This window comes from Scardinius erythrophthalmus (genome assembly GCF_964197995.2).
Source record: "Scardinius erythrophthalmus genome assembly, chromosome: 2".
NCBI lineage: Eukaryota > Metazoa > Chordata > Actinopteri > Cypriniformes > Leuciscidae > Scardinius > Scardinius erythrophthalmus.
The window spans coordinates 50,864,020-50,891,017 of NC_138222.1; the positions used below are offsets into that span (position 1 = coordinate 50,864,020).

General features: G+C 36.7%; 1 protein-coding gene across 1 annotated transcript in view; it reads right to left on the minus strand.

The window, feature by feature from the left end:
- Positions 1–26,998, minus strand: part of adamtsl3 (ADAMTS-like 3) — a 181,719-nt gene that overhangs the window by 74,875 nt on the left and 79,846 nt on the right. The window contains exon 4 of the mRNA XM_081358718.1: positions 9,171–9,298. Coding sequence (XP_081214844.1) covers positions 9,171–9,298 — 128 coding nt within the window. The remainder of the gene's footprint in view (positions 1–9,170; positions 9,299–26,998) is intronic.

Here is a 26,998-nt window from a genome sequence, read left to right on the forward strand (position 1 = left end):
GAATTGATTTGCAACTTGTGATTTTCTCTAATGGCACCAAAAACACATGAATCCAGCTACAGCTGTATGAAATATGTAGCAATGTGTTTGGAGAAAAGGATGTTTAGAGACAGAAATACAGAGAAAAGGACAACAGGATATTGGCTTTCTAAATGTCCTATTACCTTAGCCTAAAAACAGTAGCCAATCATATTTCAGCTTATTAATTCCATTCAGAAGAGCAGCAGTCACCCTAAACAGAAAAGGTTCACATCACACTGAGGGATGGAGGGAAGATGCAACCAGACTGTTATTAAGATCTTATTAGATAATATTTTTCTCCAATCATCCTGCCCTTGAGCAAAACAATTGGGAATGGAATACTTATATTTAGAGAATACTGCATAGTATACATTGCATCCTGCAATATTTTTTTTTTTAAACAGTAACACTGTGTCTACATAGAATGCGACCGTTGTCGTGTCGCACCACAACAGCTAGAAGCTGTCCACACTGGACGTGACAAAAGTGACCATTGCAAATCCATTTGTTCTTCATGTCGGAAGTAGCGCGAATGCTTGAAGTACGTCAGAAAAGGAACGGGGCATCAGTGTACGGTCTGGATTTTGTCATGTCGCATCACGCCACTCTGCATCCAATGTAGACAGAATGACTAATTATATTATGTTCTATTTGCTTTTGTTGTTCCAAGTTCCAATTCCAATTTATAAAGTGTTCTATGCTAAACCATTGTAACATGACCTCACTACATTTGCCGCATGTTTAATTCAGCAAGAGGTCTCCAGTTGTAATCCTGAAAATAAAAAAGCTTGTTTAAAATGTCTTAAAGGGGTGGTATAATGCCCTTTTCACAAGATGTAAAATACATCTCTGATGTCCCCAGTGTGTATGTGAAGTTTTAGCTCAAAATACTCCACAGATATTTTTATATAGCATGTTAAAATTGTCACTTTTTGAGGGTGAGCAAAAAGGCACCGTTTTTGTGTCTGTCCCTTTAAATGCAAATGAGCTGCTGCTGCTACCAGCACAGAGGGCGGAGCTTCAATAGCTTGCACTCACACAAACACGCGCTGAAAATTTCAAAAGCTTTAGCCTTTTATGTTCAAACCGGAGTCAGAAAGTGACAACATGTAGACAACATTTCTGAATGGTTAGTTGATTAATTTATGTAGCTTATGTGTAGTTATCATCTAGTCACTGATTAACATATTCTGTCTTGATAATCTATAAATCGCATTCCCGGGGGCAGGGCTTATGTAAATTTTAGGGTTTGTGATGTCACTAACCCAGGAGGAATGTCGTGTAGTCCCTATGAGCCGTTTGTTGTAGTCCTTAAAAAGTCATTTCTTTAAAAGAAAATATCTCTTTGCTCTGAACTTTGAGCGTCGTAACTTTGCAGGTGTTGTTTATGCTCAAACAGCAACATTACACACTAACTAAAGTTAGAAAAGTGAAATCATAATCAACCACCCCTTTAACATTTGGCAGCCAGATCAAATAGTGAGTCATGTAATAATGAGACATTGGAGAAGACATTACTTCTGGTTAAACCATTATTGGCATGTCGGCTGCCAGTCAGTGATCAATCACGGTTTGTAATGATCCTATTATTTTATAGTATAATACCACAATAGGGTAGAAAAAAAGTGACATCTGAGGCTGCTTAACATGTAATTAAAATGAAACATCTGCTATTTTCTGATTGGCTGCAATTGTGTCAGAGCAGTTTCTTGCAGTGAGGACAGTAATATTTAATATTTTTATTAAATATTATTTCAATTTAATATAACTTTTCTATGTGAATGTATTTTAAAATGGAATTTATTTCTGAGATGCAAAGCTGAATTTTCAGCATCATTACTCCAGTCTTCAGTGTCACATGATCCTTCAGAAATCATTCTAATATGCTGATTTGCTGCTCAAGAAACATTTCTTAAAACTTTTCTTTTTCAGGACACTTTTATGAATACAGCTTTACTGTCATTTTTGATAAATTTAACGTGTCCTTGCTGAATTAAAGTATTAATTATAGTATTAATAAAAGGATTACTGCAATGTACTTCATAATGCAACACACAAGTATGTGTTTTTATTAGCTTAAGCTCTTAATCTCTGATCAGTCTTTTCTTTCAGGTCAACTACGGCCTGAGTTGTCTCCACTCTAAACCATAGATGTCTGTTATTTCTACTCCAGTGCTCTTTAACAGGTGCTCTGGCCTGTGTGCAAGCGATATTGCTCGGATGCTGCGATTCAGAAAGAGCGTCTTTGTTCGCTGACCACATAATCAACTGTGGAATCACTTCCAGATCTTCTTGTAATCAGCAAAACCCAATCACAACACAAGCTGGCCTGCTGCTCGAGCACTTCTAAAGTTCTACTGACAATAAACAAGAGGAGGAAGAGAGCGGGGGTTATTCCAGTAGCTCACAGCAAACTCATGATGGTCTGTTTAATATTGCTAAGACTTTATCTGTGCAAGACATTTTTCTGTGGATGAAATAGCATCAAATGTTAAATTTGTTATTGAATTTGATATTGAAAAAAATCTTTTCATTGACTAATACAAGATTTTCTTTTGTATAAATCCCCAAACCACGAGTCAAACAAACTCAAGAACCCTATAAACCAAAGAGCTACTTCAAAGAAAAGACACTTGACAAAAGCTTGACTACAAACATATCAAAACTTTTTTTTGTTGAAAGAAATTATTATATTTATTCAGCAAGGACACATTAAATCAATCAAATGTGACAGTAAAGATATTTATGATGTTTATTTCAAATAAATGCAGTCAAATGCTTTCTATTCATCAAAGAATTCAAAAAAATGTATCATGATCTCCACAAAAATATTAAGCAGCACAACTTTTTTCAACACTGATATTAAAAAGAAATGTTTCTTGAGCAGCAAATCATCATATTAGAAGGATTTCTGTGGATCATGTGACAGTGAAGACTGGAGTAATGATCATGAAAATTCAACTTTGATATCACAGAAATTAATTACATTTTAAATATATTAAAATAGATAATAATATTAATAATAAATAATATTTCACAATATTACTGTTTTACTGTATTTTGATCAAATAAAATCAGCCTTGGTGAGACTTATTTTAAAAACATTTAAAAAATCATACAGACCCCAATCTTTTGAAAGGTATCGTACATTCATCCAATTAGCAGGCACCAAAGCGACTTACAAAAAAAACTTAATGAATGTTCTTGGGAAAAAATTATCCTCACACAGGAATCAGTTAAATGCGAATCATTGAGAGCAATTTTACATTGAGGGTCAGTAGAAGCATTTCCAATGAGACCTGAAGAGTAATTGGCTCTTTCTCTTGTTTTCAGTTGGATCTAACCGCTCAGTTAGCTCTAAATGATCATTGTGGCATAAATGGTGTGTGACTTCCATTTTCGATGAGTATTGCTTTAGCTTTTGCCATCTACCCTCCAGAAATGAAGTAATGGGAAATGAGCTACAAAAACATGATTGTGTCCAACATGATAAACAAAAAAACAGATATCTATCCAAATTTTAATGCGCAGAGACAAGCCATTCATTGGGTTATCTACACAAAGAGTGTAAACACTATGGCGCTATCAAAGCATTGCTCTGTTGTCTCAGAGAGGACTGATGCACCTGAAGAGAGCTATCCGTTAGCATTCCCATTCATTTCAATGGAAGTTGGTCAGTAAAAGTACACAATTTCTCTCTCAGGTCTGTAGCCAATCACCTGAGCTGTAAATAGCATGTGACTAATCACTCTGGAGCGGTATATGGCATAATGGCAGCGTTGACTGGCTAACGACACCATAAGAACTCACACAGTCCCAAATCCTAACTATACTGAGATGACCTCAAACGCAGCAGAAATAAGTCCATTTCACACTTCAAAGAGTTTTCCAAATATAGTAGATGTTACATCCACTATAATCAGAGGTGGGTAGAGTACCCAAAAACTGTACTCAAGTAAAAGTACAAGTACTTATAGAAATATTTACTCAAAGTAAAAGTAAAAGTAATAATCTTAATAGTTACTTGAGTAAGAGTAAAAAAGTATCCAATGAAAAAACTACTCAAGTAGCGAGTAACTTACTTCGGATTATATATATATATATATATATATATATATATATATATATATATATATATATATATATATATATGAAAAAGACTTCAGATGCAAAAGCCTCTGAGTGCCATCTGAAACTTTCTTCTAAAACAAGCATTTTTATCAAGCTTGTATAGTTCAGTAATTTCACTTTAATGACAATTAATAGGTACTTTTCATTGCCATTTAAATTAAATAACTGAACATAAACGTACAAGCTTGATAAAAATGCTCTTTTAGAAGAAAATTTCAGATAGTACTTAGAGGCTTTTGCATCTGAAGTCGTCATGTATATAAAATTATATTATTTCGATTTTTTGTTTTTATTTAAATGACTATTATTTTCATAAGTAGATTGGCTCTCTTTGCAACAAAAAGCATTTTCTCCCATCTGTAGCCTGAAAAAGAAAATCATTGCCTGTCCTTTGGTTTGTATAATAGTAATATAACTTATACAACTACATTTGGATTATTAGACAATGTCGAAATAAAGTGAATCTGCAGAGTGTTGCATTCAAAGGCATGCAATTGACACAGAGAAGAAAGAGTTAAACTCTTCACATGTGCTCGCGCTCATGACTGCTACTGAATATCTGAACACACACACACACACACACAAAAAAAAAGTACATCGACGAATCTTCTTCTGTCGGTTCTCCAAAATATAATCAAATGTATATTTCTGCAAGCATGTTTAAACTGGTTAACTGTGTCTACGGCAGGCAATTAAAGGCATTCGTTTTCAAGTCGAGTTCGCACGCCACTGCGCAACAATACACACAAACTACCGCGGGATGGCGGGTGTTCATAAACTGTGGGCAATGGTAGATTATTTAATGTATAAATTAATGTATATGTCCAAAAAACGGGTAATGTCATACTTTCTAGAAGTGCTATCATGGCGTAATAATCTGTTTGGTTGTAAAATGTATTACCTGAGTGAAATGAAATCGAATATATCGTCCTGTGCTGTGGAATCATTCATTCACAGACAGCTTACGAAGATGTTCAACTAATAAAGATCTTCATCGCTGGCAAATATATGATGCATTTGCAGATTTGCTCTCACTTGACTGTACTGTAGGTCCACGGCCACTTCATCCAACGCTCTTGATGTCCTTAAATCTTCCTGTTACGACTCCGAGTCGAGTGTGAATTGAAATCGCTTCAGACGATTCAGTGCGTGCAGGAACTGAACAGTTCATTCAAACTGATTCGCGAACCGATTTAGACAGATCTGCCAACTTGTTTGATGAAGTCTTTGAACAGAATCGACTCAAAAGAGTCATTTATTTGTGAATTGAGCATCGCTCAAGTCCAGAAAAAAGATACATCGCACTTACGCATTTAACAACACATATTGCATTAAAATAAAGTAACGAGAGGAACGTTGCCCAACGTAACGAAGTAAAAGTACCGTTTTTTCATTAGAAATGTACTCGAGTAAAAGTAATAAGTACCCACATTCAAATCTACTCTTAAAAGTACAATTTTTCCAAAAAACTACTCAAGTAAATGTAACGAAGTAAATGTACTTCGTTACTACCCACCTCTGACTATAATATAATGAAATATTAGCAATTTACAGTATATGTGTGAGCAATATTGCTTGGATGCTACGATTGAACGGCATGACAAGAGGAAAGACAGGATCAGCTTTTACCAAAATAAGTGGAATTGTCTCCAACGGATTGATCCATGAAAACAATTTGAACATATTTCGACTGAAGGCCTGTTCACACCGGGACGAATTTCGCGCGCGATATTCGCCGACGTTTAACGCCTCGTGGCTAAACAAAGGGCGCCAATGTGAGTGTGCACACCGACGTGAAAAACGCCACGCGTAAAAGCGTCATTTTTTAAAAAACGCCTCGGGTTCGTTTTATTTGGTTTGACGCGCCGCGTCAAAAACTATCCGACCAATGAGATGAGCGCTTTAGCTCACGTGTCTGGAGCTTCTGAAGTTACAGTAAAACACAACTTGGGGGCGCTCAAACACAAAACGGTCTTGCCGAGCACACATACGTAACAGCGAAGAAGATATATGCCGAGTAGCGTCTAAACACTGCCGGGAAGAAATAAGACGAGGAAGATGCAAGGCAAGATGAATGTAGAGCTGCTGGTCTCGTTGGTGTCGGTACATAAAGAACTATATGACAAACGCGACAGCGACTACGAAAATCTTGATAAAAGAGAACTGTTATGGAGTGGTATTAAGCGCCATCTAATGTCAGGGAATGAATTTGCATGTTCACTCGGCTCATCGTCAGCGAAAATCGCTTGGGTGTGAACACCAAAAAAGCGTTGAAAAACGCTGGCGAATAACGCGCGCCGATATTCGTCCCGGTGTGTACGGGCCTTGAGTCAAAGAGAGTTAAGGCCCGTTCACACCAAGAACGGTAACTGTAAAGATAACTATAATGATTATTCTATTAGCATCCACACCAGCGGACAATATCATTCTGTTTATTATAAGCACATTATGCTGTCCTCTGTCACCTTAAATGCTCAAGCTCTTAAATTAATTCTGATTGGCTGTCAATGTTTTTACATTTCAACAGCTGGAAAAAAATCATTCTGGAAGTAATTCCAATGACATTGTTCCTATCATTACAGTTGTGGTGTGGAACTTGCTATTCTTTTATATTTAGTTCTATCATGACAACTATCTAGAGATTTTAAGCATGGAAATGGATATGACAATGTAATTGGACTTGGCGGAATAGATCTGCTACACCGCTGCTGCTGAATTGCTGCTGCTGCTGCTGCTGCAAAGTACAGGAACTTGCTACTGGCAATACATACTGATACGCTGCTGGGATTATGTAAGACATACTGCTGCACAAATAGCATAATATATAAATTACCCATAGCAGATCTATACAGGTGGAGCTGGGGAAGGTGGAGGTTTCGGAGGAACTCTGAAAGCGAGCTGCAAACTGCTATGGTGAATGCTAACCAGCCAGTTAAATGTTGTGAGCAGCAAGCACATTGGCTGCAGATGTGACATGAACCAATCAGCTTGTGCCAAGTAATTAATGCTGTGAATCTCATTAGGTTGCGTTAAGGACCCATCAGCCAGCCCATTAGTTTCATGACAGAACTAGGCATAACGCTTTTTAAGAAATATATCTTTATCGTTATCATTATAGTTATAGTCCTTGGTGTGAAATGGCCTTTAGACTTGATAATTTGAGAGAAACAGACAGTCCCGCCCCAAACTAATGCCATTGGTTGAGCCAGAGTTGGGCTGGTCAAGCAAACAGCAATCTTTTGATAGTGCCACAGTGTTTACACTTTTCAGGAGAAGATCTGATTAATGTCATATTAAGCTGGGATAGGACAAGTATTTTAACACAAAATAATACATTTCACCTTTACAAAGTTTACGATTAAAACGTTAACAAACTTACTTTTTACAAGTCAACAAAGTTTGTTTTAACGTTCAAGAAACTAAAATTGGCTACAAACAAAACAATCCAATTTGCATTTCAAGATGAATATAATACCCAGAAAACACACTTTGCTGTATCCATGAATCATTCAATTCTCTCGGCTTCATTTTAATGACAACAGCTTCCTTAATATATTCTAAATCATGTAAATTATGCACATGCATAATGTGTACTAACATTATTACTTGAGGAACAAAACCTTTTCTTTGCTTTAGAAGGACAGAAATATGACAGAATAGAAGTTGAATTGCAAAAAGAGAGAAAGATACTTGAGTCCAAAGTGTCTGTCAAGTTTTCCATTCTCTCTGGAAAGGAAGCACTTCTCTGTCCTCTCTCTGAGATCAGCGATAACAACGGGCAGCCTGACATCATGACATATATCGGCAATATAACAAAGACAGATAGGCTAATTCTACCGTGTTCTTGTCTGTAGAAAAAGAGCTGCAGTAATTGAAAGACCTAGCCAAAAGACATCTATCTCTAAACAAGAAAAGAGAATTTAGTCATCAGAAAAGCATAACTTGTTTGCAGATGCCACTTGATTTGATATTTTTTTTGATTATAAAATGTAACTGAAATGTCAAAATACCCTTTGGAGCAACTGCACACTGTTAAAGAAAAAATCCTGATAGATTCATGGCAAAAAATGCAGTTGTGGTTGCCAGAAATTCACAGTAAAAAAAAAAAACTGTCTATAAATAAAAAATAAATAAATAAATAATTGTGGGCATTATGGGATGGCATACTGGTGACAGCATATTTCACAACTTATAACAGTATATTGCATCAAGTGAAACCGCATCGTATAGACAGTGAACAGGGTCAAACACAGAACCTTATTAGGCTAACAAACATGACATAGCAATAAACATTAATTAGGTTGTCATGCTTGAATGTAAAAACAACATTATTTTATCACATATTTTACATTGTTGCAGCACCTCTCTTCCCAGTCTGTCAGTAAAGCTCTGTTTAGCTTCAGTCTCTATAAAGCCCCTCCAGTCTCTAGAAAACCCGAAACATGCTCTGATTGGTCAGCTGGGCCTGTGTGTTGTGATTGGTCAACCGCTTCCAGCTTGTTTGGCAAATGTCTCGCCCCTTACCATAATCGCGAGTTTCAACACTACTAACACAACTCAACCAGGCATCACCCCTTTTTTTGCATATGCCTCGGATGGTAATTATTTAAATGAGGAATATTGTGACGTGTATACGTTCCTAGAAGAAAACTCCCTTTGGAGTGACTTTGTGCTTTGCAACTTTTAGCTCCTCTTTCACTAAATCATATAAAATATAACAAAAATGTGATGTTTTTCACTGTAGAGTATATGATTTTGACAGGTTTTTAATGTAGCATTTTTGCAGTGCAGGTTTAAAGGAAGGCTTAGTGTTCGACAAGTCATAAAGATATAAATGCATATCTCTGTGTGTGTGTGTGTGTGTGTGTGTGTCTGTGTGTGTGTGTGTGTGTGTGTGTGTGTGTGTGTGTGTGTGTGTGTGTGTGTGTGTGTGTGTGTGTGTGTGTGTGTGTGTGTGTGTGTGTGTGTGTGTGTGTGTGTGTGTGTGTGTGTGTGTGTGTGTGTGTGTGTTCACTCACACTCCATTGAGACACCTGCGTAGAGAATACGAGGCTCCACCTCCACAGGTTCGAGAACAGTCACTCCACGAGCCCCAGGCATCCCAACCGGTGTCCCTTTCCTCATCTGAGCGGGTCGTTCTTGAGGACTGCAACACACAAAAACACCAACATTTAAAGATGTGCTACTTTTTTATGCTAAAATATTTTCTCGAATCCAATTTCTAAAGAGAGTCTACTACTAAGTCAACCATTCTTAGCAATGCGGTTGAATTTTCTGATGTTATACACTACCAGTCAAAGGTAGAGCAAACAACACAGCAAAAACAGTAATATTATGAAATATTATTACATTATTATTATTATAATTGTTTTCTATCTGAATTAAAAAAAAATGTATCCCTGTGATTCAAAGCTGAATTTTCAGCATCTACTCCAGTCTTCAGTGTCACATGATCCTTCAGAAATCATTCTAATATGCTGATTTCCTGCTCAGTCATTATCAGTTATATTGGTGCACAATTATTAATCACTGTTCTTATTATCAATGTTGAAATCATTCTATTATTACAGTATCAATGTTGAACATTTTTGCTGATTAATATTTTTGTGTACATTTTTCAGGATTATTTGATGAATAGAAAGTTCAATGAACAGCATTTATTTGAAATATAAATCTTTTGTAACATTATGAATGTCTTTACAGTCACTTATGATACATTTAATGTTTCCGTGCTGAATGATTTTGTACTTATCCTTTCAAATAACTTTTTGAATTGTAGTGTATCATGGTCTCAACAAAAATACAAAGCAGCACAACCATTTTCAACATTGATAATAATAAGAAATGTTTTTGAGCAGCAAATCAGCATATTAGAATGATTTCTGAATGATCATGTGACACTGAAGACTAATTTACATTTTAAAAGATATTATAGTATTTTAATCAAATAAATGCAGCCTTGGTGAGCATAATAATAAAATAAAAAAATCATTATTATTCCAAACATTTGACCGGTAATGTATGTGTATGAATGTCTTCGGTTAATAAAAAAAAAAGTACAAAGGCAAGAAAATGCATACTAAGCAGGTTTTTATTTTTTATTGTTCATACTGAAGGGTTCCCACACCTTTTCACCAATTTGTGAATTTGGATTTTTTTCCCATACTAAACCGTTCAATGATACCCTCTACTTTTAGATCTCGGGTTTCTCATCTTTAGACCTGAAAAATCGTATCGTTCTCAGTTGTGAATGTTATTGCTGCACAAACTTTTTTTTTTAGAGGAAAAACACTAATTCATTCCCCAGTTTTATTTATGTTTCGGTCACCCACCTATCCATTGAGTTCCTTCACTTTTCCCACCAGTAAATCCCACTTGGACACCAGCTACACACTGACCTTGAACATTAGCTGAGCTCCTTGCGTTCCAGAATACTTTTGCTTGATATCTTTACCCACTCAAACTCCTGTGTGTTGATATAAGTTATAGAGCAAAATATACTAACGTCTAGCTCAGACTGCCTTTTTATTTGGTGTCAAATCAATTGAAGCTCGCATTTACTGACCTCAACCTCCCATGTGTCTGATCTAAAAGCAGCCAAGACTGTAATAAAGCAATAAGACACGAGAGACTCTGACTCGTGTCGTGTCTAATACCAACCCTGTTCTGAAATCTCATTTACATACAGATTTAGAAATGGCACATCAAGTTTGACATAACACTGGTTCGTAACTATAGTGCCATTTTAAACATGTAATGAATAAGATTCAAGTGCTGCAGTGGAGGGCAAGATTTTCAGTGAGCAACAACCAATTTTCTTCAAATTTCTGTTTGTTTTTCACACAAAGTTTCAGAAGACTTGCAATATAGTGCACAAATCATATGGACTACTTCTTAGGCTTTTATGGTGTTGTTTGGTGGTTTCTGGAGCTTAACAATCTATTGTTGTGTATAAAAACAGCCTAAAGGCCCTTGAAAAAATCTAATTTTAAAATTCTCAATTTTTTCTCATAGAAAAATTCTTATTTCAATGCCTTTCACAGAAAATATAAGAGCGAGGGGGGGTCACTAAATAATGACAGAATTTTTGACTATGTATTTCTTTGAATCTCTAATGCTCATCAAGACTAATTGATCACAAATACAGCAAAAACAGCAATATTGTGAAATTTTAAATTCTACAATTTAAAATATCAGATTTTTATTTGAATTTATTTTCAAATGTAATTTATTCCTGTGATGCAAAGCTGAATTTATAGCATAATTACTAGTATTCAGTGTCAGTATTTTTTGTCACATGAACCTTCAAAAATCCTTCAAATATGCTGATTATTAATGATGAAAATTATGCTTAATATTCTTGTGGAAACCATGGTACTTTTTTCAGGATTATTTGATGAATAGAAAGTTTAAAGGGATACTCCACTTTTTTTGTAAATAGGCTCATTTTACAACTCCCCCAGTGTTAAACAGTTACATCGTGTACTAAGACCGACGGAAAATGAAAAGTTGCGATTTTCTAGGCTGATATGGCTAGGAACTATACTCTCATTCCTGCGTAATAATCAATAAACTTTGCTGCCGTACCATGAGTGCAGCAGGCGTAATGATATGACGTAGCGCCTGAAAATAGGTCTAATAGGTTAGACAAACTTAGTCCCGGTCACGTTGGAAGTTACCGAGCTGGGGACTATTTTCAGGCGCTGCGTCATATCATTACGCACATTCTGTCGGTCTTAGTACACGATGTAACTACAGAAGAGTCAAGTTTTAAAAAGAAAAATATCAAAACTCTTTGGTCATTTTTTTTAGAGAGATGCTAATGGTCTTGTCCGATTCAATGATCTATGCTAAGCTATGCTAAAAGTGGTACCGCCAGACCTGGAGATCGGCTGAATGGATTCGAAAACGGTAAAACTCAACTGTTTAACTCTGGGGGAGTTGTAAAATGAGCCTATTTCCAAAAAAAGTGGAGTATCCCTTTAAAAGAACAGCATTTATTTGAAATAGAAGTCTTTTGCAACATTATAAATGTCTTTACTGTAACTGTTGATTAAATCAATGCATCCTTGCTGAAGTTGCTGATTAAAAGTATTAAAGTTTATTATGATTTCACTTTTTAAACTTTAGTTAGTGTGTAATGTTGCTGTTTGAGCATAAACAACATCTGCAAAGTTACCGCGCTCAAAGTTCAAAGCAAAGGAAGATGTTTGCTTTTAAAGAAATCGTTTTTTAAGGACTACAACAAACGGCTCGTGGAGACTACACCACATTCCTCCCGGGTTAGTGACATCACCAACCCTAAAATTTACATAAACCCCTTTAATACCACCCCTTCTTTTTTAAAATCTAAATCCCACTGACCCCAAACTTGAACAGTGGTGTACCTCCATTTCAAAAATATTCTTTAGATGGATAATGTGCAGTTGTTCTGTGGGAAAGGCAGATTTCTTCCTGCATTCTTTTTGCTCATTTTCATTTGGAAAATGTAACATCCCTGCTTGTACAATTCTATTACCATGAATGTGTGTAAAGGCTTTCTTAATTTCACATGTTGGACCGCAGTCCTAGTTAAACAGTCCGTCAGTAGTTGCCAATGAAAACAGACTAGCAGCAGTGGGCTTTGACTAGCTAACCTCGCAGCGGTGATGGGATGTCAGCTTTTACAATGATCTAACAGCAATCCATTTCCCTGAAGACTAAACTTTCCAGTCAAGAGTGATTCTGTAAATTGGCCTCAGATTAGATTTCAAATCCCTATTGTTTTAAAAGTTACTATCGCAGGTTCCCTCTATAAGACTTCCTGATGGGCGGCAAATCTTTCTGGTTTCTCGCCAGACTCACCAGGTAGAACAGCACCTAGTTTACTCCTGTCTCTTCTCATCACAACCCTCTGACATGAAAATGGGACTGGAAGAGATCACATCAATGCTTTAGAGGAGAAATCAACACTCATTTAGCATCTACGCTGAAGCTGAGGAGTCTGTCGGCTAATGCTAGCAAAAGGTTAGCTTAGGACTTGACAACTATGGCTGTTGAAACCTGACCGTTTATAAACAATGGTACTCACACAAAGCTAGAAATATTAATTTTGTGCACCAGATTAGGACAAATACCAAATTCAGGCTTGAGGACTTTTTGTTAGGCTTATAGCAAAAGAATATGAGCTGCTTTTCCCTACAAATGCACAAAAACACACAAATATTTTAGTGTGTGTATATATATATATCAAAAAGGCCAAAAGTTGGAATAATTAAGATTTTTTGTTTTTGGAAGAGGTCTTTTCTGCTCAACAAGGCTGCATTTAAAACACAGTAAAACGGTAGTATTGTAACATATTTAAGATAATCAAATAAAACAACTGTTTAACTGTGTCTATTTGAATATATATTAAAGCTACACTGTGTAGGATTTTCTCCCATCTAGCGGTGAAATTGTTTATGACTACCAACTGAATATTACTTTCTAGCCCCTCCCATTCCGAGGGCGTTTTAACTCCTACGGTGGCCGTATTATTTCAAATCTGCCGGCAGTCATGAGTAATCTCCCTCTCACATTCGTCACGGTGCCACTGAGTGTAAAAACGCGAAAGGCGAAGCTTGAATTTCCAGGTATGTCCCTCTTTGGCTTATGTATTTTCAAGATGGAGGCGCAACATGGCTGCCGCCATTTGAGCGACTCGCTCGTATGTATTCTGAATGGCAGATTATACACTTACGAGAATACTTCATTAGTTGGTTGTGATTACATATTAATGAGAATGTATAATTTTGAAAGAACAAAGCGCTTTTTGCTAAAAAATCTACTTAAAATATTACACAGTGTAGCTTTAAAATGTAATTTATTCCTGTGATGTAAAGCTGAATTTTCAGCATCATGACTCCAGTCTTCAGTGTCACATGATCTTTTAGAAATCACTAATAGTGTTAAAATGTAATCAGCCTAATCAGTGTTGATATTGTTAAGTAAAATAATTACAAATAGTTGTTGGTAATTGAAATAAAGGTAAGCTAAAAATAAAATAAAATATAGCCTAAATATTACATGGAAAACATCAAATTAGAAATGCTGCCTTGGCAACTAACTGAAATAATTGAATGTACCAACATGACTAAAATTACAACTGAAATAAAAATAAATTAAAGCTACTGCACACAGAACTAAAATAAATTACTAAAACTTAAACTAAAATTATTTATTTTTTTATTAAATACTATAATAGCATATAAATAATACTAAAATAAAACATATCATGGGGTACGAACAAGAAAATCCTAAGAAAATTAATTTAGTTACACTTTATTTTGAATGTCCCCTTTAGATGTTCTGTTGACATAAAGTTGCACCTACATTTCAGCTAACTCTCATTAGAGTAGTTGAGTATTTGTAAAGTTTTAGAGGTATAGGATTAGGGTTAGTAGAATAAGTTGACATGTACTTGCAAAGTTACTTATAGTCAGTGGAAAGTCTGTTGTGGAGCATCAAAATAAAGTGTTAGCAGATATTAAGCAGACGGTCCATGAGAGTTAGTTGACATGTAAGTGCAAAGTTACTTACAGTCAACAGAACGTCTAAAGGGGACCATCAAAATAAAGTGTTACCGTTAATTTTTACAGCATGAAGGTCTGTCCAATGGTACGGCAAGATGCTCGAAGCCAGAAGGAAAGAGACTAAATCATTGACAGCGGGACCACGCAACAAATGTGTGACTCAGAAAACCCACAATGTTTACTGGGTTCTCTGGTGTGTCATTTATTGGGCACTCCTGAGCACATTAAAAAACTCAAAGAAAATAAGAGCAAAAGATGGCAGACTCCACTGGCAGACACGCTGTTCAGAGTCTCTACTGCATCTCATGACTGAGCTCTCCGACGTCTACAGAGGAGTCATTTCACAATACTGGCTAAAGAGGAAAACCAAACACCTCTCTCAGGTTACTCACAGATTTCTGAACTAGCACACAGTCAAACAGTCTTTGTTTACTTTATGATTTCATATTGACTAATATTCAGTCTTAGAATTCAGATGCACTACACACCTTCAGCAATGCCAAATGTATGTCATTATTGAATTAAACAGCACATTAAACAGAATTAAACACCTGAAAATGAACCCCATTTTGGTGTTTGTTTAATGAAGTGAAAAAATGGTCTAACAAAGTTTGCAAGGCCGAATCAATTAAAAAATATATTGGATTTACTGAGAGCTACAGCAGTGTGTGGGAATTTTTCTTCTTTCTCCATATTATTCCCTGTGTCCAACACCTGCCTGCAATTATTCAGTTGTTTATGTATTGTTCTGTATTGTTTTAATGAAGTGGAAATTGCTAAATAAACAGAATCTAAATGCGTAGCTTGAGTTTCCCGATCATTATGACAATTTAGTACTTTTGAGAACAACTACATAGAGCCTAATTGGACCTCAGTATGCACTAAACCACATACAAAATAAATAATAACTTGATAAAAAGATTGATAAAGTATTTATATCTCATATTAAGTGTTGCACCAAGCTTACAACTTGGAGAAGAGAGGAATTTGTTAAATTCCCCAAACAGAAACACTAAATACATAACATGTTCATCACTGTTTTTTCTATGGACATAAATGATGAGAAACCTATACAGTGAAAGAAGGAGCAGAGCAACATCTAAAGACCAGGACGTGACAAACATCCAGAACAACCACATAGCAACCCCCTGGCGACACCCCAACATATTTTTTCATTGGTCAAGCACATCTCACATTTTTTAAACTTGTTCATTTTGATATATTCCAAATGCAGGTTTTCTTAACCCAGTGTATTTTTACAAGGAGGACACATTTTGGGAATTCAACTTCCAGGTCAGTGCGATGCATTTCCTAGCAACAACGAAGGCAATGTTTGTATATTTTATTTTGTGGTTGCATCTGAGATTAAAATCAGTGCAATTTCCTAAGAGACAACGCTCTGAGTCCACTGGAAATGGAGTGTCCAATATTTTGGCCACTGTACTTCTAACCTATTGCCAACATTTTTAGCTTTATTGCACCCAATTGTAGAATGCAAGAATGTAGTTTCTTCTAAAGCCACATTTGAAATACTTCACTTCTGGATAGTAACTATGCAGCTTTTATGGAGTGTAACATGGTTAGCATTTAATCCAGTTAGAGAGTTTGAATCTAGACTTGATTCAAATAATGGCTGTGTTTCAAATCCTAGCTAGATCGCAGTAGCCAGACAGCAAGTAAATCACCAAGTTTTTTTTTTTATCAGAGCCAACAGTGTCACTGCATTGTTCTGGGGGAAAAAAAAGCATTTGGTCCATAGCGATTTTCAATTCATATTCCCATGTCTCTCTTGATTTGTCAACAACCAGAACTGAGTGAGCTGAAAGTATATTTTGGACAAGAGCGCTCCAGAATATTGTGTGACCTCATATAACTCCACTATACTTGTCAGTTTAGGTAAAGCGTTTTGATTGCCAAGACTGTTCCTTGGGAAAGATCTTAGTTGTAACAAATAATAAGCTTGTTAGATAGATCATGTTTGTTTGTCACTTACGTTCTCTCCTCCAAGAGTACTTTCAAACAAAGACGCAACAAATCACGGTTTGTGTAACCGAATAGTCTCTAGATGAATTACTATAATCAGTTTAATGGATCGGTTTATGCCAAGGACAAAAATACCCTGTAGTGGATGTTTTTCAGCCAATACTGCAACATTAGTTTGAAAAAGTTAGCCTGAGGTTTATGGTGCAGAGCTTTCACCCAATTAAATAAGTAAATCTTGAATTTAGATAAAATTTAGATAGAATTTAGACTGAATTTAGATATAAATCCAAATTTTATAATAAATAAATGTTAAATATAATACATTTTTGGGGATCACTGACATGATGACATGAAAAATATCAAAAAGAACATCTCTGGAAAAGAATGTTGTATTAACTCTTAGGCTATTATGGTATAATGAATTTTGAATCTTGGATGCATGCCATTAATCCTTTAATGCCATTCCTAACTGTAGCTACAATATCTACTCTATTTAAAAATACATTTAGTTTAAGATTGTATCATGTATTTTATGATAAGCTTTATCGCTATTCTATTTTAGCATAGCTATTTGAGAATTATGAGTACAATAGCAGTTAGTTTCCTCCATTCTTAAACTGACCAGCCCCCAACTTGGAAAGGGGCTCAAAAACATTCTTGAGTTTCCCCACGTGTGCTTATCTTGTAAATACAATCATTACCACATGACTTGATCAAGGGCAGTATAACTTGTCTATCTTCATCAGTCGTCTTCCAACAGTAAACATTTTTAGTGCAAACATAAATCTGTTTTGATGAATAGAACCATATTTTTGTCTAAAGCATGCTGTTGTCTGAGAAAGAAAAAATTAGTTTCAGTTTTCCTCAATTTGTTCTGCCAAAACAAATCACACAAATGTACAGGACAAATACGGCAAAATGCAAACACTTGCTAACAGTAGCTTATCTTGATTGTCTATCATTACCACACGTTTCCCTAAAATATACAAACATACTGCTCAAAAAAGGGGAGATGGTTTGCAGAAAGTTGCCAATTTGATTGGGTAAGATGTTTTTTTTCCAAATAGCAAATTGATTCTTGGCTGAATCTGCTTAAATTTCAGCTGTGAGTTTGGCCTACATACAGTACAGTACCACTACGAATTATGGTCCAAGACTGGCCCAAAAGGTGCTAGCCAAAAGTAAACCAGCTCAATGCCAAGAGCAGACCAAAACTCACCCACAACTTATTCCATCTCCCCAGAAACCAGCCATCACATGCCTAAACCAGTGCCAGAATCCCCAGATATCAGTCCGAAAAGAGCCAAACTGCAACCACCTTTACCCCAGAAGTCACCCACAACTCCTTAAGATTAATTAGTTGTGAGTTAGAATTTGGAACTTGTGAAATAGCATCACTAGCATTAGCATGGTCATGGGTTTGCAGCACTGCATATCCTGAAATATAATTTGCACAAGTATACCAATGTTTCTGGCACTACAAACTCGATATTGTACGTTCATGCATTACAAATGATGTATCAGACCACAATTCATAATGAAGTGAAAGTATGTGTTCTCAGCATACAAAAGTACCACAAATTATAATAAAAACATTCCTTCTTTGCAAGCAACATGTAGAGTGCTAAACTTTCAATATATTAAAATAGATTTTTCATTTTTAGGAAAGCCCTTAACTCTGTGAAATGGAAATGATAATAAAGAATGATCAGTTGCATCGCATTTATTTCTTGCTCAATTAATGTTTGTGCAAAAAAAAAAAAATCTGAAACTATTCTTGAGCAAAGATGGCATCAGTGTTGTTATTGTTAAATACTAAATTGAGATACTAAAAATACTCCAGGGGCTGCTGAATGGGAATGCTAATGGAATAAATGCAAAATGTAAATGTAATAAGTATATCGGCCCTTTAAGTACAGAGGTTCATTACCACCAGATCAAAACAACTGTGCACATTAAATATGTTCAAAGGGATCATGCTTACAAAGTGTTAGCAAAGCATTTGTGCCTGCATATTGCATAAAGCATGTTTCTGACCTTTGGATATCACAAATGCATAATCATAAACTTCCTATATACCAACAGACACACACATACACACTCAAGCACACAGTGGCTGGCCTGGTCAGACAGTGAGTGGGTGTGAGAAGGTGATAAGCATCCCTTCGGCTAGAAACTCTCCAGTGGGACATAACCTCCTCCGAGTCTCCCACAGACCACCAGTGGAATTCTCTCATCAATCATATCTCTCCAAGCTCCAGATGTGTGTGTGCGTGTGGGGGCGACGGATGGATCAACAGGTCCATGAGATTCTCGTCAAACGTTGGATGGAAAGCAGCAGCGTTCAGCGACGCGGCTAAACAACACTTTAACATCTGGGTGAGCTGGCTGCCGAACACAAACTGTGTGTGTTGAGAGGGAAAAAAGGGTAGGAGAGGTTTGAGGAGAGTTTAAAGGAATTGCTGACCCAAAAATTAAAAATCTGTCATTATCTAATCACCCACATCTCATTCAAAACTCGTGGAACACAAAAGGGCTTTTCACACTTGCAACTGTTAACTTGCCAAGCTTAAAAAGAGGACAGCTTAAACCAGCCTCAGCTATTGTGCTGGTTTTAACTGATTTAAATTGGTCAAGCTGGTCTTCCACCCTGATTTGAGCTGATTTAAGCAGAATTTCTCCAAACAAACAGATGAAAGGAGCAAACTGTTGCAGGTTGGGTTGAGACCAGGGTTATCTTGTTCAATGTTTCAAACTGTTCATACTTCACACTTGGAAAGTTATTATTTTAGTTATGCATAGAGTGCTGCAGGAGTCCAAAAACCCAGAAACAAGCATTTTTGAACTTCTGGTTCCATCGTCCTGAAGTCTGAACAATGAAGTTTTTGGTTAATTGCAAATGCTTGAAATAAGGTCTGTGGTTAAAAGGTGCTGTATGTAATTTTTTTGAAAGTAGTAAAGCATAAAAATAATACTAAGCGCATGGTCTAAAGCGCACGGCACAAGTTCACTTAGGTCGTGTCCGAATCCACTTTTGCTAGTTTAACGACGGGAAAAATGGCCGGAAAGGGTTGTCCCTATTCTCATAATGAGTAATGGGTGTGTTTTGGGATTTACGTGCGTTAAACCAATCAGAGTCTCATCTCCCATTCCCTTTAAATGCCAGGTGCGCTCGCACCATAGCAGATTTGCTATTTACATGACGGAATTTGATAGCGGAAAGACCGAATGCGTCTCCAGAGCGCAAACAGATCTGCTTATGTGTGAGGTTAAAGCACACGAACAGACCATCTATGGGACAAACCGGATTCCACCTTTATGTACACAATAATAATCTTTTACACTGTAATCCTTTTATTTTAAATATTTGGCATGTTTGTGTGCTGCTGTGCATCCCTGTGTGTTTAATAAGCAGAGTGTGCGCGCGTTGTGGACCCGCCTATAGACTCACATTACTAACGTGCTCATTAAATAACCAAAAAAAAGAATGCGTCATTGACTTTAGACCAGGTTTCAGTTGGTCAATGGCGCAGTCTATTTATGTTGCCAACGCGCCAACAATGCGCCAGAACACACCTAGTTTTCAGATAAGCACGCCCATGGGTGCACAAATGGGCGCAAATGCATTTGCTATTTAAACAACGTGGCGCAGGACTTGAAAATGATAACTGCGTCGGACTGGAACTAGCAAAAAACACTTACGTCGCGCTTGACGCTGCATTGCGCCGGGTGTAAGATAGGGCCCCATAAGTCATATGTCATATGTAATACCGTTTGCAGATTTTTAGGAAAAATGCTAAGTTCACATTCTCATTTCTCTGAAAAACAATTTACAGACAGATATTCTACTTTGAAATTTCATTCTATGGCGGAAAGTTTGTTTTTGTTTTGGTCTCTGTGATCCCGCCCACTGCCAATTTATTACCCAATAGTATTTCGACACCCCGTGTTGCCAGTAGGCAGAAAACACAGCGTATTGCAGCCATGGAAGCCAGCAATGAAATTGGTCAGAGATCGCAGATTCTCCCAGACCTAAAAAGCCTCAGCATAAAAAGCTTTTTGACTAAAGGTATAGAAAAACGCAGATAAATATACAGTACAGCATAAAGGCCTCATTATACTTCTGCGTCAAACTCACGCCGGAGCCTCTACACTGTAGGCAACGCGTTGGTTTTCATTTATACTTCTGCGTCGTTGTCCGCGTTGACGCGCATGCAGAGGGACCGCGTGAAACCCGAGGGAGCGGTCCTAGCAGACCAATCACAGCGATTGCGTCCGCGTAGAGTTGACGCGTTGTTACATTTTTGGAGAGGTGCACGTCAGGTTACGCCGAAGGGTACGCGCGCTACACACAGCCTACGACGTAGCTACGGCGTGAGTTATACGCAGTTTGACGCAGAAGTATAAATAGGCCTTAAGGCTCGTCGACTTCCATTGTCAATTGCGCTCGTTCCTGTTTCGTGTCCTCAATCTGACAACCCGCATAAGTGTCGTGTCTGAGGAGGAGGGGGGCGGGGTAAAAACTCTCTCCAGTATTTAGAATTTGGACTGCAGTACCCATTTTAACTGCTAGCTGCACCTATAACACAAGCTCAAGACAAATTTTTTTTTAAGCTTTCACGTGTCTTGAAAAAGACGGTTAAATGGGACTACAGGTAAACATCATGTCGAAGAGGTAAACTCACCTACTCGCTAGTCCGCTTTTACAGCCTTGTTGTCTTTATACTCAAGCTCTTGCAAACTCAAACTTTCCCATTTGTAGATTTTAAATAAAGATTTAGTGGTGGTGACGTTAAAAGTCATGCAACTGTTGTGTAGCTCGTTTTTTCTGGCCATTGTATTTAGGTTTCAAAATTCATGAAAGTTGTGTTCATTTGTGAAGATTATCTTGATGAACAAAACGTGTAAGAATCATAATTTTGGTGAGAGTTTTTTTTTTTTTTTTTTTTTCAATAATCTAAAAGCCCATGGAAAAATCTATTGGGTTTTTGGGAACCAGGGTGAAGAAAACTTCTAGGTTGCCCAACAAAAATACATAATCACTCCAGCACTTTATTTTTAAACCCTGAGGTAATGTTCTTATATGCATATTTATGAGGTCAATGACATCAAGCTTTATTTGTCCAATCAGTGTTACTGAACTTACTACAAGTATGAAATGTTGCTTTAAAAGTGAGATTAACCCAGGGTTTTAAAAATATCCCTGGGTTAAGCTCAGTGTGACAAACTCTAAAAGGAGGTCAAAGCAGCTCTTTTTTATGTAAAGAAAGCAGATAGTGACAAAATGTAAAAATTGACACATTTTTTATTACAAAAGTACCATAAAAATGGCCCATTTTACACATACACCATAGAGTCTTCTGAAGCCTTGTGAAAACTTCATGTGAGGACCAGACAAATCAGTAAATCACAGATTTTTGTTTTTGGATAAGGAATGAAAGTACAAAACATGGAACGTTTTCAAGCAAACCAATTGCTAAATGTGGATCGAATCCTCTGTTATCACAATCTTTATCTTTGGGAATGATGTCACTCAAAGAGTCGCAAAACACACTCTTCCCTGCTAAAATGTCTTTCCGCTTTTTTGACTCTCTTTTTCAGACGTTTGCTTGCAATTTCATCCAAGAGGCTAGTTACTCTAACAAGCTGTGACAAACACAATTGCGTTCTGCTAGTGATGTGAAGATCAAAGTTGTCAGGGAAGTGAGCCATATGGCCGACGCATGTACGGCCCCAGAACTCTCAACATAATCAGCCACTGTCTGATCTTCTGCACGGGACACAAATTAAAGCCAAATGTTTAGAAGTGTTGAGCAAAAGCGTGAAATTTTCCTCATGCAACACACAGTGTTTGATATTCACAACTTAATTGGTCTTCCAGAACTGTGCAGCTTTTTATGTTACGTAACTAGTTGATTTGCTTATATATTTTCCTGTTTTGATAACTCTCTTCCAAAACCTTGTGAGCTCTCTAACATTATGCTGCCTTATAAGGCCTTATTTAACCAAATTAAAATGCAGTTTTGGATTTATCTTTTATTCAGTAAGACAATTTCAGAACGCACTGTGACAAGCACAGCTGAAATATATATTGCACACACTACAATTCAGAAGTTTGGGGTCAGTACATTTTTACTTTGTAAAGAAATGAATACTTTTATTCAGCAAGGACTAATTAAATTGATTAACAGTGACCAATCAAAATGCTACAAAATATTTGTATTTGAATTAAATGCAGTTCTTTTGAACATTCAATTCATGGTTTAAAAGCATTGGCTACAGATGTATTGTTGACGAGTGAAGATAAAATGATAAGGTGTCTGCAGCTTTTTCTTCTCGTGATTACAAGATGATTGAAATGAGAAAAACCAGACACGCTGATCCTGTTCTCCTGTGCGCCGCATGTCTCTGGCAGTCTATTCTCAGCATCGCTACGAGTCTGTAGAGGTACTACACAGTCTCATAGTGATAGAAACAGAGACAGACAGGATGACAGACAAGCAGAGCGATGGAGAAAGAAACAATGCTAGAGATAAAAAAAAAAAAAAACTCCCAGGACTTCATGCCTCTGTTCCAAAACTTAGTGAGCTGCCTAGCCAACACAGGCATTTAATTGAAAGAGAACCTCTTAAGTGACTGATTTGGAACACTCTACATAAGCAACAACTAAACCACAAATCAACACATGAAACACATGGGAGACTCGACACGAATTTGAATAGAGTTTAAAGACGAGTGGAGGACGAGAAAGGGCCAGGTCTGGGATATTTATGTTAATGTTTTGTTTAGGCGGCAGTCTTCCGTAAGAGGATGCTGCTTTACTTTTGTTTTGCTGTTTATGTTCATTTTGTGATTAAAGGGCCCTATTATTATATACATTTTATTACATTATTAACATTTTATTTCATCAATGCAATGCATTATGGTATCATCTTCCCAGTTGAAAGATGCTGCATTACAATTTTACGTTTCTTTGAGCAGTGAAACACAAATCAAGCGTAGAATCAGTTCTGGCAGGTCACATTAGTCAAGCTCGCATCAGCTGATACACGTCTACCTATAGGAATACGATGCCTATCACAGCATCCATTTACAGTATAAGCTCCTTCAGTTTTATCAACAGCTATCCCGTTTCTCAGGAGCTAATTACCCTCCTCCATCCCCAGCTCCTCCTCTCGTCCAGTCAGGATTTGGCATTCTGATTCCCCTCTGAATCAGACTAAATTCTCGAATTATGTTGTACATTAAAATATTGAATTAATGATATCTGCAATACATTCATGTTGGTTCTGTTCTGTTTACCCTAAGGGGGGTTATTCCTGCTCTCCCTGCTCTTATCAATGTTCTCAATTTTGGACTGGAAATTAAATCAGTTCATCTCAAAGGTGTTTTTTTTTTTTTATCTGCTTATGCTTACATTAATAATGATCTTTATACACATTAGAAGAAACAAAATGACCCTTTTTTTAGCATTTCACACATGCAAGAAGAACATTATCTGCTACAGTAGTACGTTCTTTAGTTGAGGGCTTTGGACCAAACAGCACATACGAGACATAGTTTTGGTTTGGCGAAGGGCGTCTCATGTTTTCATTAAGGTGAGAGCAAAACCACAAAATAGGACTCTTCATCGAAGACCTGGCACATTAATTCAATGCTATGTCAGTGCCTAGGTGAGCACATGCTATCAACAGGACCTTAAATTAGCTCACCTCAGCTCTTAATATTAATTGACTGATTAATATGGAATTGGGCCTACGCCTAGACAGCTGCACTCCATAGTTCAGAAAACCATAACATACTTCATATGTAACATTATTAGAGTCAGGCACTCTTTACACCTATAAAATACATTTAATGGTAAACACTGTCCAATCAGTTGTGTCAACCCCAGAAGAACAATCCACTGTAGCTCAACCAGCAGAATATGGTGCCAAGATCATGGGTTTGATTTCTAGGAAATGCATGAACTGTGAAAATGTACTAAATTCAATGTAGGTTGCTTTGGATAAAACCATCTGCCTAATGCTTAATTGTAAATAATACAAGATTTTCAATCTTGCCTGTGCATGCCTCTGTTAAACTCACAGCCACAACGTTAGTGTGTTCTGGGTGGTTTCCAGATCATTTCTATGTAGTTATGAAGGTGTTCTGAGAAGTTGTTAGCATGATGGTATGCGGTTGCCAGGGTGTTCTGGGTTGTTTCTAGGTGGTTAAATCAAAAGAGCCCACCCTCAAGTCTCTATGATATTCCTGTATAAATATGTGTAATTTTTCCACCAGCCAGGCAAAAACTGCAAGTGTATTCACAAAGAAAATAATAGCACACCTCAACAAGCCATATGATTTGAGTAATCATTCATATACATACATAGCAAAAACAGTGCCGGAAAATGTATGCCAAACAGTTAAATATAGCGTGAGAGGTTTAAATCAACAGTAATGGTGTTGATGTGGACAGTAATAAGGATTCCCAAACTGGGGTTTGTGAGTTGATTAAAAAAGTAAAATTTAAAAATGCAATTTGAAAACCAAAGTTAAACACTATACACATGAAGAGTTCAGATGCAAAAGCCTCTAAGTGCCATATGAAATTTAGAATGATAATTTTTATCAAGCTTGTATATTTAAGTTCAGTAATTTCACTTAAATGACAATTCATAGGTAATTTTCATTGCCATTTAAGTGAAATTACTGAACTTAAATATATGAGCTTGATAAAAATGATCATTCTAGAAGAAAATTTCAGATGACACTTAGAGGCATTCGTATCTGAACTCATATATATATATATATATAAATCAATTTTGAACATAATGAAACACAAATAATAAAACCGTGACTACTGCTTGTGAATATTAGAGCACAATCTGTTTGTTAATCTCTGTCTTAGCAAACAATAAGCAAGTAAATTAAACTTTACTGTGAGTATTGATTGTAGGTTGTAATAACAAATTAACTTTAAAAAGGACAGAAAAAGATCTGTAAAACCGAATGCAAATCTAAATGTTTTCTTTTTCTCCTTTTGATTTCACAAGTCTCACTCCAGGCAAAATCAGGAATTCTCATTAGGATCGGCGCATAATAAGACGTCCTAATGGTGCAATTTATATCTTCTGCAAACAGACTAACCGATTGAGTCTCGCCATGAAGCTAATTAGCATGATCCATGACAGCTAGGGGAATTGAGGTCAGAGAAATCAAGATTTACAGATTAGATGAATTCTTCTGACTTATTTGGCCTCAAACTTTTGCGATCCAAGACAGCTGTGACGCATTCCCTAAAGGAAAGAATTCAAATGCAACGTGAAATTCCTGCAGAGTTGACGGCTAGCATTAGCAGGTGCTAACTGTCCTGTAGATGTCACTGAGGCATAAAAACCACAGAAATTTACATTCATCATAATGTGAAAAAGATATAAACCAATTATAGGGCCAAATCAAGCCTGAAATGAAACTGAATGCCAAAAAAGCCGACCCCTGCTGTAACGAAATGCTAAAAATGTGAAAACTTCTCTGTTTTTTAGTCGGCAAGAATCTGGATAATGCTCCAAATATGCTCATCAAACCATTCAGACTGGGAGGTCTGTTTTGATTAAATGATTTCTTCCTATCCAACGCAAGGTTAAACAAAGCTGGAAGGGCTTCCAAACTAATAACTCTTTATCATGGACAAGATCAGTGTGATGAAAAAGCTAAACAAGAAAAACCTCATTCTTCTCTCCCTCCCGACATTCCCTCTTGGATATCACTTACAACCACACACTCACATATGAGAAAACACAAGACGAGCTCCATCAGATTCAACACAACCCCTCTCTAATACAGAAGATTGCACCGAGACATCTTGCACCATTGTGCTGGTGCCAACACAAGATGGCAGATAAAAAATAAAGCTGTGGCAAGGCAAAAATTCACAGTTCATTGACCTTAAATGTTCTAGCCATCGCTGAAAAGCACATCTGCAAGACCACATTTGAGTTATGACGTTTCACCCGATTGCAACTTCACTCATCTTGAGCAAGGTAGTAGAATAAGGTAATACAAGGTAATAAAAAACCCTTTTCTGTCACTTAAATGCTTATTAATTCATACTAGAAGTGAAAAGAAACACCACACACAGCAGTCAATTCTGATATTTAAAATAAGGCTTAAAGGAACAGTTCACTGTCAATATTTATTCACCCTCATGTTGTTCCAACCCCATTTGCTGTTATTTACTTTCATGAAGAGAAATTTCTGAAGAATCCTTTCACAGCTCTTGCTATACAATGACAATTCATAGTGTCAACCTCCAAAAACGTTAACCCCCC